The 13161-nt window shown below is 35.6% G+C and overlaps 1 protein-coding gene and 1 long non-coding RNA gene across 5 annotated transcripts in view; one reads left to right on the top strand and one right to left on the bottom strand.

Moving 5' to 3' along the window:
* The window catches only part of SCN9A (sodium voltage-gated channel alpha subunit 9), a 185675-nt gene that overhangs the window by 154075 nt on the left and 18439 nt on the right, over positions 1–13161 (top strand). For 2 of the 3 annotated variants that reach the window (XM_070069809.2, NM_001082358.2), the window contains exons 21-24: positions 4972–5094; positions 9844–10125; positions 10337–10390; positions 11277–11414. In XM_070069809.2, coding sequence (XP_069925910.2) covers positions 4972–5094; positions 9844–10125; positions 10337–10390; positions 11277–11414 — 597 coding nt within the window. Of the gene's footprint in view, positions 1–4971; positions 5095–9843; positions 10126–10336; positions 10391–11276; positions 11463–13161 lie in introns of those variants that run through there. The other variant, XM_089327925.1, reaches the window with a different exon arrangement.
* Positions 1–13161, bottom strand: part of LOC127491606 (uncharacterized) — a 140264-nt gene that overhangs the window by 23610 nt on the left and 103493 nt on the right. The window lies entirely within an intron of this gene.

Raw genomic sequence — 13161 nt, forward strand, 5'->3', positions numbered from 1 at the left:
GGAAGATGGCCCAAGTACTTGCACCCTGCACCTGCATGGGAGACCAGGAGGAAGCACCTGGCTCCTGGCTTCAGATCGGCACAGTGTGCCAGCTGTAGTGGCCATCTGACGGGTGAACCAACGTAAAAGGAAGACCTTTCTCTCTGTCTCTCTCTCACTGTCTAACTCTGCCTGTCCAAAAAAAAAAAAAAAAAAAAAAAGAAAAGAAAAGAAATATTGGTACACAGTGAAAACTGTGAAAAATAATAGATCTCCTTGAAGAAATGTAAATTCTCCTCTGTACCTAACATTGATAATTTATTTTCCCAAGCCTTTTCTTCAGTAAAAGGATATGAGATTTTAGAAAAATATGTGATATGAATATCATTCCTGTTAGCGATTAGAACAAAATGTACAACTAGTGGGTGGGACATGATGACAGAAACAGCCAAAGGCACAGATCAGAAAGAGGAAATACTGACTTTTCACAATTAAAAATGATAAGATAAATAGGATGAAGAGTGTATCTGATATGTGAGCTGACACTTATATAAAAATGGCAGGACAAAAGCTAGCTAACTTTATATTTTTTTTAACTTTTATTTAATGAATATAACTTTCCAAAGTACGACTTATGGATTACAATGGCTTCCCCCCCATACTGTCCCTCCCACCCACAACCCTCCCCTTGCCCACTCCCTCTCCCCTTCCATTCACATCAAGATTCATTTTCGATTATCTTAATATACAGAAGATCAGCTTAGTATACATTAAGTAAGGATTTCAACAGTTTGCTCCCACACAGAAACATAAAGTGAAAAATAATAGATGATTTTTTTAAATGATGATGAAATCAGATCAGACCTATTGTCATGTTTAATCCCAGTGAGAGTCAAGTTGGGAATTGATAATTTCTTTCTTTTTTTTTTTTTTTACAAAAGATCAGTTTAGTATACATTAAGTAAAGATTTCAACAGTTTGCACCCCCATAGAAACACAAAGTGAAATATACTGTTTGAGTACTCGTTATAGCATTAAATCTCAATATACAGCACATTAAGGACAGAGATCCTACATGAGGAGTAAGTGCACAGTAACTCCTGTTGTTGACTTTACAAATTGACACTCCTGTCTATGGCATCAGTAATCTCCCTATGCTCCAGTCATGATTTTCCAAGGCTATGGAAGCCCTCTGAGTTCTCCGACTCTTATCTTGTTTAGACAAGGTCATAGTCAAAGTGGAGGTTCTCTCCTCCCTTCAGAGAAAGGTACCTCCTTCTTTGAAGACCTGTTCTTTCCACTGGGATCTCACTCACAGAGATCTTTTTGCCAGAGTGTCTTGGCTTTCCATGCCTGAAATACTCTCATGGGCTTTTCAGCCAGATCCGAATGCCTTTAGGGCTGATTCTGAGGCCAGAGTGCTATTTAGGACATCTGCCATTCTATGAGTCTGCTGAGTATCTCACTTCCCATGTTGGATCACTCTCCCCTTTATTTATTCTATCGGTTAGTGTTAGCAGGTACTAGACTTGTTTATGTGCTCCCTTTGACTCTTAGTCCTTTCATTATGATCAATTGTGAACTGAAATTGATCACTTGGAATAGTGAGATGGCATTGGTACATGCCACCTTGATGGGATTGAATTGGAGTCCCCTGGTATGTTTCTAACTCTATCATTTGGGGCAAGTCAGCTTGAGCATGTCCCAAATTGTACATCTCTTCCCTCTCTTATTCCCACTCTTATGTTTAACAGGGATCACATTTCAGTTAATTTTCAACACTTAAGAATAACTGTGTGATAATTACAGAATTAAACCAGTCATATTAAGTAGAACAGACAAAGAAACTACTAAGAGGGATAATGTATTAAGTTGTCCATTAACAGTCAGGGCTATGCTGATAAAGTCACTGTTTCTCATAGTGTCCATTTCACTTCAGGAGGTTTCCTTTTTGGTGTTCAGTCAGTTGTCACTGATCAGGGAGAACATATGGTATTTGTCCCTTGGGAATGGCTTACTTCACTCAGCATGATGTGTTCCAGATTCCTCCATTTTGTTGCAAATGACTGGATTTCGTTGTTTCTTACTGCGGTATAGTATTCTAAAGAATACATATCCCATAATTTCTTTATCCAGTCTACCGTTGATGGGCATTTAGGTTGGTTCCAGGTCTTGGCTATTGTGAATTGTGCTGCGATAAACATTAGGGTGCAGACCGCTTTTTTGTTTGCCAATTTAAACTCCTTTGGGTAAATTCCAAGGAGTGGGATGGCTGGGTCAAACGGTAGGGTTATATTCAGGTTTCTGAGGAATCTCCAGACTGACTTCCATAGTGGCTTGACCAGTTTGCATTCCCACCAACAGTGGGTTAGTGTCCCTCTTTCCCCACATCCTCGCCAGCATCTGTTGTTGGTAGATTTCTGTATGTGAGCCATTCTAACCGGGGTGAGGTGAAACCTCATTGTGGTTTTGATTTGCATTTCCCTGATTGCTAATGACCTTGAACATTTTTTCATGTGCCTGTTGGCCATTTGGATGTCCTCTTTTGAAAAATGTCTATTGAGGTCCTTGGCCCATCTCTTAAGTGGGTTGTTTGTTTTGATGTTGTGGAGTTTCTTGATCTCTTTGTAGATTCTGGTTTTTAACCCTTTATCTGTTGCGCTAACTTTATATTAATGGGAAAGGAAGATACAGGATTTCAAACTATATGTCTCAGTTATGATGATAGGAAAAATTAGAATAGATGACAGCCCTTGTCTGTATCTGTATGCTGCAGCATACTCATCTCTAGAATCACTGGAGCAGAGAAGCTGGCATTATTTTAAGTAATACATTCAAAGAGCTGTTGAATATTTTGATCATGGAAAGTACATTAAAATCTTCAGTTTATGTACTATTTTAATAAAGCAAAAATGTGTTTTAGTGAAATTTTCACTGAGATTGTCAGGAAATAAATGTTAAAACCGTTTGTGAGACCAAGGAATCTCAAATAGAATTTAAGGGTACAATATCTATTATTGGCAATTATTCAGTGTATTCTATATTGTGTTATATTCTAATGCTATAATTTAGAAATCTCTTACTAAATATATTTATACAGTTTAAAAAGGCCTTCTTAAAATAGTCCATGCCTTCTATCTCCAAATATTATTTTTCTTGGAACATACTCCTCAATATCTTACCAATTCTCCCAGATTTTAGAAATCTAAACTTTGTCATTAGAGAAGAAATAGCTTATATTTAGTTATAGATTTTAGAGTTTTTTGTTCCTTCTGCAGATTTTAGAGTTGTTTTGTTCCATCCATGTGCATATATATATATACATACATATATATATATATATACTATGTATAGCAGAAGACAATGCCTGTAAGAATGCATGTAAGAATGTGTAACTGGATGAATGGATGGAAGGATGGACAGATATAGGTAGATGCACACATAGATGCATATTCTTACAGACTTTACTGTAGTTTTATCAATATGCATATATTACATTTAATATCATTAAATTAAACAGTGATTTGGAGAACAGGCATCTCACTTCCTTAGAGGCTATTCAAATTTCAATGGGCATTTTAAAACATTATTTTGTTCTGATTAAAACAAAAGCACCCTTTTATAAAGTATATTTATATGAAAAAAAAAACCTTAATGGGGGATTTTAAGAGTGGTACAAGGAATAGTGCTGCTAAATATACAGTTTAAGGAATTAAAAGTAAATGGTTGTATTACATTTAGTGAAAAAATTCAGAAGTAACAACATGGAGAGGAACATTATTTCCACCTGCTTCATAAATGATTCAACTTGTCTCTGATAGAAGCAGTGAACCTGTGAGAAAAGAGTTCTACTCTGTTAATACTTAATTATAAGTAAGTCGATTCTTAGGTGTTCATATTAATCCCTGGAATACTTGAACTTAGTCAATACCTTAATTCATGATGAAGACATTCCAGACATTGTTCCTTATTAGGCATTGTCTTCTGCTATACATAGTATGAAATCAGTGAGTAAATTGAACTTATTAATAAACAATGCATGCACTGTTCCATATCTAACTTTATTGAGGAGCTCATTGCTCTGTGACTGAAATGTGTATTGACTTTATTTGTGTCTACGTTTTTTCTTCTAAAATAATTTATAATAACACAAACTCCTGCTGGTTATAGTCATTGTCACTGATCTAAAATGGTGATGTTCTTATTACAGTATCTCTGTTGATTGTGAAACCAGTGATATCATGTACTCTCATTCTGTGTTTAATGTAATTGAGAATTTCTCCTACCAGTGATTACAAGACAGCTCCTTTGTACCAATACTGAGAAATCAAAGGTCAAAAGCAATATTGAATGGAAATTTACCCCATCTCAAATTCATGAGTCTTCAGAATGCGTTTGGATAGTGTTTATACTGTGACTTGGGTTTTTGAGCTATTGCCACACTATCATGATTAACTTCAGAATCATATGTGTTGTTAGGATCTGAATTTAATCTCAAATTAATGCTAGTAGTAGTCCTAGTTAGGTTCTTATATTTAATATGTATGAGAGAACTTCAAAAATTTCCTGGAAAGTGGCATTAAAGTATATTTTAGTGCAAAAAGTTTTTGAAATCTATGCATGTGAAAAGTCAACAAAAATTTCATGATAAATGTATATTATTGGAACCCTATGCATGGATTTCAAAATTCTGGTGCCAAAATAAACCTTGTGTATAAACATTGTTTACAAAATTGTAAAAAGCAGGTGACTGCTATTTGGATATAATAAAAAATCCACATTCCTATTTCTTATTATTTGGTTAGCTTTCCTTAAAATCTACTTCCTTTCAAAAATCCTTTGACTTACTCATTTTTCAGGCAATGATTGGATAACTGTGAACGTAAAATGGTACGGTTCTGGTTCAGCTTCTTTGAATAAGCAATGCAAGAGACTTTTCCATGGTGCATTATCATTTCATTAAAATAATTAATGTAAATTTTCTTTTGATAGGTTTCTTTGGTTACTTTAGTGGCAAACACACTTGGCTACTCAGACCTTGGCCCTATTAAATCCCTTCGGACTCTTCGAGCTTTGAGACCTCTAAGAGCGTTATCAAGGTTTGAAGGAATGAGGGTAAGAAATATAGTTTTTTTATTTTTTAATAAACTATGAAATATGGAAAAGTGGGTTATATACATTGTGGCTTACATATACTTACACACATATACCTACATACATAAATGTGGACTGCTTATGTATATAAGTGTGCATATGTGTTCATATGTGCACAAGCTTTCAGAGTTTTTTTAAAGATTTATCCATTTGAAGTCCAGAGCTACAGAGAGTGGGAGAAAGAGAAAGAAAGAATCTTCCATCCACTGGTTCACTCCCCATATGGCCACAATGGCCAGTAGTTTCATCCATGTCTCCCATGTGGGCAGAGGGGCTCAAGCACTTTGGGCCATCTTCCCATGCTTTTCTGAAGTCACTAGCAGAGGTGACAGGAAGTGCAGGAGCTGGGACACAAATCAGTGCCCACATGGAATGCTGGCATTTCAGGTTGCAGCCTTACCCACTATGCCACAATGCCAGTCCCTATTTTTTAATAAAGGAATAAGTCAAATACACTTTGCTTCCTTTTATCTAATATTGTTAGGCAGTAGTAATCCAAATATGCGATTTTCCTTTTAAATGGAAATCTGTATACTACAAATTCTAGCAAAAGGAATCACTATTGATCCTAATACCATCTATCCTATATAAACCATAAAGGATTTCCCTGTGATAGGTGCTCAAATAATATTTTTAAGGAACTGTCCTGTGAAGTGAGCATAAGAAAGGACATGGATTGAAGTAATATCAGCTATAACATTTAGTTTCCTCCTCAAAATGATGTTTCAAAGCAAGTGGAATTATAGCCAAATTACAGTTGTGAAAGTAAAGCTCTTAGAGTTCAGGAGGATACATAGTGTATGTAAAGAGATTCATCTAGCAGAGACAAATAACCACGACCACCACCCTAACTTTAAAGGCTGTATTAAATTAGCAACCTCTTCATAAAATATGTGGAGGAAAATTATCATATTCTCTGTAATTAGTCAATATTTTTTGTTGCAAGTCATCTTGAATTTCTTCTTCATATTCATACTTGCTTTTGCATGCCTCTATTATTCCCTTGACTTGGAATACTTACCTTGACCTTCTGGGATCGCATTTCATCACCATCTGTATAGCAGACAAACACCTACCTGTGTTTTAAGTCTCAATTTAAAGTTGCTGCCACCAGACATAACTGAGCATTCTTCTCCTATGTGCAGATATTAGGTTGATATATATATTTACATGACTCCCTTTCTACCCATAGCCTGAGTCATTTAACATGAAGATGTCTACCTCACCGCTTCTGAGTGTGGTCAGTGACCCACAGTTTGCATCAGCATCATCTGAGAACTTAGTAGAAATGTGAATTCTTGGGGCTCTCCACAGACCCTACTGAGTCAGAAGCTCTGAGCTTGGAAATCTAAGTTTTATCAGCCTTAGGTGAACATTAGAGATCGTTCAGCCTAGCAGATCTTCATTGTTATCCCTGCTAAAAACTAATTATGACTATAATCTCTAGTAATTAAATATAACAATAACCTCTATTACTTAATGTGTCTAGTATGTTTAGCTCCCAAGTATATAAGAGAGATTATTATTATACTTTTTTCAAAGAAAAAATTCAAATGCTCTTTATCATTCAACAAATGTGAAACTACAAATTTCATTTTATGCAAAAAGATGGTATTGGAACTCATTGACATTGGCATAATTTTTGAGCATTTATAGAACATTATCCTGTCAAGACCTTATGATTGATCTCTGGATTTCTGCATATTGCATATGACATTTTCATGAACAAAGAACATCCTTGCCTCACAAACCTACTTCCTTAAATGATTTAAGCTAGTCCTTTATTTTACCCTGTTTGCTGTTGTCTGTTCTTTACCTATAATATATGAAAAATGCGTTCAGAAAAATTCTTTCATATACTGTGAGGGGAAAATGTATCTATGGAGTTACATTTGCTAAACATGCAAAAGGAAACATTTGTATACTGCAGTATCATTTTGAAAAATAAATAAAATAATATTATTTGAGGCATTTGTAGCTTCCTTTGAGTCCTGAGCCTTTTGAATTTATTGACTCACCCTATTGGGTTCTGGTCACCATAATAACTAACCACCTCCTGCAGTGGCTCATTATTCTGCCCTTACATTTTTTGAACACCAACTTTGTGTTTTGGCTGTTGTGCTATTAAAAACAAAAAGCACAGAGTACAGTGGCAAATAGACCTCAGTCTCCCAAAAGTGAGTAGGACCAGTGGTCAGAGAAGAGACAGGAGAACAGTAATTATTCTGCAATAGATACCATAAAATCGTAAACACAGAATGCTACAGGAATACTCTGTAGGATGGAGTGCCTGCTGGGCCAAGTCTGGGAAGGGGGTGACATTGGACCCATGAGTGAAAGAGCATTATCCAATCACAAACACTAAGTATTCTAAGTAGCTATGCTACATGGTAGAGAGGCAAAGAGTTTATGGGCAATGATTAGAAGGAATTGTGTAGCTAAGTGATAAGCATAGTGGGGAGGGGAGCAAGACAGCAGGATGAAAACGTGTGCTTGAACAAGAGATGACCACTTTGGACTTACTCTCTAGTTCTGTTCTTACCAACCTTCTTTAGTATACTCCATAAGGAATTGATTAAAGTATGAAACATCTCTCAAAAAAAAAAAAGCCCAGACACAATGCTTTTTATATATTGTCATAATCCCATGGAACCCGCACAGGATCAGGTACTCCAGAGTAATAATCAAAGCTCTGGACAAGGACTCAGCAAACTACAGCCCATAAGGTCTGAAATGTTGCCATGTCCATTTTATGTGTGTTCTTTGGCTATAATGATAAAGTTAAATAGTTACAATAGAGATCAAATAACCCACAGAGCCAAAAAACACTTAAGAAAATGTTTGACAGCCCTTGCTCTAAACAATCTTATAGAGAGTCCGAGATTCCTAATATTTCCCCATTTGTCAGTATATTGAGAGGCTGTGTGATATATTGCAACAAAGGAGGGGCCACAATACTATCTGCCTAAAAATTAATCTTTAGAATATTTGTACTCAGCTGGGGCAAGAGCTGAGTGTAAGAAGAAAGGTAGGTTTTAAAGGAGGGAGAGAGAAGGTTTAGAGATTATGAGTGCTACAAAAGTTGTGGAAGGAAATGAAGTAGCAAGAGATACTGGTGGTCAGTAGTGGAAAAGCAGAAATAACAGAAACGTTCATGAAAAATGAGGCCTCATCTTCATTTAGTTAGGCCAGCACTAACTATACTTAGCTAAGGACTCATACAAAAATAATTATTTAGGCCGGCGCCGCGGCTCACTAGGCTAATCCTCCGCATGCGGCGCCAGCACCACGGGTTCTAGTCACGGTCGGGGCACCGGATTCTATCCCGGTTGCCCCTCTTCCAGGCCAGCTCTCTGCTGTGGCCCGGGAAGGCAGTGGAGGATGGCTCAAGTCCTTGGGCCCTGCACCCCATGGGAGACCAGGAGGAAGCACCTGGCTTGGAGGGTGAACCAACCGAAGGAAGACCTTTCTCTCTGTCTCTCTCTCTCTCTAACTCTGCCTGTCAAAAAATAATAATTATTATTATTAGTTCATTTCAGAGATCAGAGACAGAGACAGACACCCCCATCTGCTGGTTTATTCCTAATTCCCACAGTGGCTAGGGCTATAAAAGCAAAAGACAGGATCCAGGATCCTAAGCTGGATCTACTGCATGGGTTCCAGGACCCAGCTTCCCAAGCAGTACCTTCTTCCTCCCAGGATGCACACTACCGGGGAGTTGGGATCAGGAGCAGAGCCAGGACTGGAACCTAATCACACCAGTATGGGATGTGAGCATTTTTTTTTTTTATTTGAAAGACAGAGTTACACAGAGAGAAGTAGAGACAGAGAGAAAGGTCCTCCATCTGTTGGTTCACTCCCCAAGATGGCCGCAACAGCTGGAGCTGCGCCAATCCGAAGCCAGGAGCTTCTTCTGGGTATCCCATGCAGGTGCAGGGGCCCAAGGACCTGGGCCATCTTCTACTGCTTTCCCAGGCTTCAGCAGAGATCTGGATCAGAAGTGGAGCAGCCGGGACTAGAACCGGCGTCCATATGGGATCCCGGCGCCTTAGGCCAGGGCATTAACCCTCTGCGCCACAGCGCTGGCCCGGGATGTGAGCATTTTAACTGATAGGTCATACACTCACTCAACCTGAAAAATATTTTTATAGTTACAACAATGAATTCAAAAATACTGCTCTCATTTGGTAGAATTATCTAAATTTAAGGGGTTTAATCCACTAAATAATTCTCAATCTTAAACATTGCATATCCAGCATCAGTTTCTCTACCTAGGGGAATATTTAGTACTGCTAATTATAGAGAGATGAATCTTTAAGTTCATATTTTACTATTTTTGTGGTTTTTTTCTAGAGTGTGTGGGTTTTAGACTTTATCTTATCAATTTTATATTCTTGGTTTATTTATCTTTATCCTTTCTTTAAGCTGCCATATTATCTTAGCTATATTGCTGAGAGTTCTACCATGTAAAAGATGGAATTTGCAAACCTGTTGATCACAGAGTTCATGTTTCATGTTGTCTAAACAGGTCCATTGATGAGCATGTAGTAGGCATTCACTAGATATACATGTTCACCAGTTGATTTGATGTCTTAAATATTTAAAGGCAGCATATCTCATTCTGTAATCCTGCATTGTTTTTCTTTAATGTTGCCTATTTAACATTTTTGACTAATCTTTAATAAACCTTTTCTTTCTTTTGAATATTAGGTGGTTGTAAACGCACTCATAGGAGCAATTCCTTCCATCATGAATGTGCTACTTGTATGTCTTATATTCTGGCTAATATTTAGCATCATGGGAGTAAATTTGTTTGCTGGCAAGTTTTATCAGTGTGTTAACACCACAGATGATTCACGATTTCCTACAAAACAAGTTTCAAATCGTTCTGAGTGTTTTGCCCTTATGAATGGTAGTCAAAATGTGAGGTGGAAAAACCTAAAAGTGAACTTCGATAATGTTGGACTTGGTTACCTATCTCTGCTTCAAGTTGTAAGTGACTCCTTTCATGAAACTTGGTATTTATTTTAGTGGAAATTGATTGAAAATAACTTTTTTATATTAAACTCATATTTTGAAATACAGCAAATTTTACTAGTATAATATTACTTACTAAATGTTTTAACACTAAACAGACAAGACTGCATTTATGTCTATTTTAGAGTATGTGATTTGCATTCAAATTTTATTAATGTGTTTACAGGCAACATTTAAAGGCTGGATGGATATTATGTATGCAGCAGTTGATTCTGTTAATGTAAGTGTTGGAGAGCATACCACTAAATCTTACACATGCCCAAGTCCCTTAGTATAGCTTGGTATTTTTCAAATTATAGCTCCATGGAATGCTTGGTATTTATACAGTGAAGAACTTCCACTGGGATAGGAACTTAGTTGTTCTAAGTGTAGCATTTAGAGACAGATCCTGACTACCACATCATCAAAGCTATACAATTTAGTTTGAGCGGACTACCTTATTTCTCTGAGCCTAAATTTATTCCTCTGTAGAAATAAAAATAATCTGGTTCCTAAGTCGTAGGGCTCCTGTGAGGATCCAATAAGAAAATGCAAGTATAGCTATACAATAAGTACTCAGTATATATTAACTTATCCAATAAAAACAGAAAAATTTATTCATAGTTTTCCTTTTTTTTATATTTTGAAGCACCTTAAACAGTGTATGTAAAATGAATTCAATATTAATAAATTTGAAAAATTAATTGCTAGTTTATCTTGTCACAAAATTCAGTAAAGGCATTTTTGTAACCAAATTGGGGAGAAAAAAAGCAAAGTTTACATAGATGGGATCTTTTTTCCTCTTTCATAGTTTCTTTTTGTAAAGAAAAAACATTTCCTAGGTCATTTACTTGCTAAATTATCCCAGCAATCTGAGAACAAGGATCATATATAGATAGACCCTTGATTGTCATTTGAAGATTATACTTATGATTACAGTACACATGTATTAACTATTTGTTCATTGTTAATTAAATTTTATAAAAATCATTATGTTAGGCCTCAACAATGCTATGGTTTCTGAAATGTCAAGTTTACCAAGGATTGTTTTGATTACTTTGTCAGATTACAAGAAAAAATCATGAATGTTATTGTCAAATAACAACTAACTTGTGTTAATTTTATAGGTCGACCAACAGCCCAGTTATGAACACAACCTCTACATGTATATTTATTTTGTCATTTTTATCATCTTTGGGTCCTTCTTCACTTTGAATTTGTTTATTGGTGTAATCATTGATAATTTCAACCAACAAAAAAAGAAGATAAGTATTTCAAAAATTTTTTCATTACCTTGAAAGAAATGAATAATTATTTCCTCTAAAAACATAATATAAACTTTAATAGTAATTATTCATTAGTTTCAATAGAACTTAATTTATTTTTCAAATAATTGGGCAGTATAAAATCATAAATATACTTAATCATATTTTTTTTGCACAGAAAGGAATTTCCATGTCATAAACTTCTAAGCACTATATCAACTATTTCATATTCTCTAACATGTCTTACAGAGGATTGACTAAGAAAAATTTCCTCATTATTCAAAGTAGTTTATTGTCTCCTGAGTTACTGTTTTGTGTGGTGTGTATTAGACTGATGCCTCGGTAGGATGAATATAAGTATGGTTCCTCAACTCAAAGCATTTATATTATAGAATACATTACATAGGCAGTGAACCTTATGGTTTGTTGAATGTCATAATCAAGCACACTCTTGAGATTTTTATTTTGTTAGTCTTCACATCAATCAACTGTATTAGTTCCATAAGGCTGCCATAACAAAATGCCGAAAATTAGATAGCTTGAGTCAAAAGAAATGTATTCTCTAACAGATCTGGAGGTAAGAAATTCAAAATCAAAGCGTTGCCCGGCACATGCCTTTTCAAAGCTTGTAGAGGAGGGTCTTAACTTTGTACCTCCCAGCTTCTGATGATCTAGGGATTCTTTGGCTTATGCCAGTGTAACTCCAGTCTCTCCCTCCTGGTCACATGCTGTTCTCTGTGTGTTCCTCTCTTTTTGTGTGAATGCTGTTTACATAGAAGCTGTACCATTTTAAATTCCCATCAAAAGTTTTACAATTTCTTCATATCCTTGCTAACACTGATGTTAATAGCCACTCTAACAGGTGTGTTATATTTCATTTTGGTTTTAATTTGTATTTCTCTTATGATTTGTGATGTTTTTGTTGGAGAAATGTCTCTTATTTAAGGTTTTGGATCAGTTTTACTGTTTGATTTGGTGACTTTTTTTTCTTTTGCTTTTTTATGCTATTGAGTTATAGGAGTAACCATTTTTTGGATTTTAAGACCCTTATCACTGATATGATTTGCAAATGTTTTCTCCTGTTCCATAAGTTTACATTGCATTCTGGTGATTGTTTCCTTTGCTGTTCAGGAGCTGCTTAGTTTGATGTAGTGCCACTTGTATATTTTCGCTTTTATTATTTAAATTTTGAAATTATATCCAGGAAATCATTGACAAGACTACTTTTGTGAACTTCCCCCCATGGTAACTTCTAGAAGTAATATATTCTCAGGTCTTTTGTTTAAATTGATTAAATTAATAGATTTTGAGTTGATTTTTGTGTAATGTATAATTAGGATCCAAATTAATTCCTTTGCACATAGATACTCCATTTTCTGAACACCATTACCCATCCTTTTTTTATACTGTATATTCTTGCAGCCTTATAAAAAGAACAGCTAACTATAGAAGCATGGGTTTATTTCTGGGTACTCTGTTCCATTGCCCAACATGTCTGTTCTTATACAAATAACATACTATTTTAATTATGCATTTTAAATATATCTCAAAGTCAGAAAGTGTGATACCTCCAGATTGGTTCTCTTTCTTAAGATTACTTTGGTTATTTAGAATCTTTTGTAGCTCCATATTAATTTCAGCAATATTAGTTTGTTGAGATCTTTTATAAGAAAATATGTTGAAGATTTTCTAAAGCATTTTTTATATCTCTTGTGATTCTGTCATTTGTAGCCTTCCTTCAACTAAT

Source organism: Oryctolagus cuniculus, chromosome 3, assembly GCF_051225735.1.
Source record: "Oryctolagus cuniculus isolate XC-2025 breed Fujian yellow rabbit chromosome 3, ASM5122573v1, whole genome shotgun sequence".
Lineage (NCBI taxonomy): Eukaryota > Metazoa > Chordata > Mammalia > Lagomorpha > Leporidae > Oryctolagus > Oryctolagus cuniculus.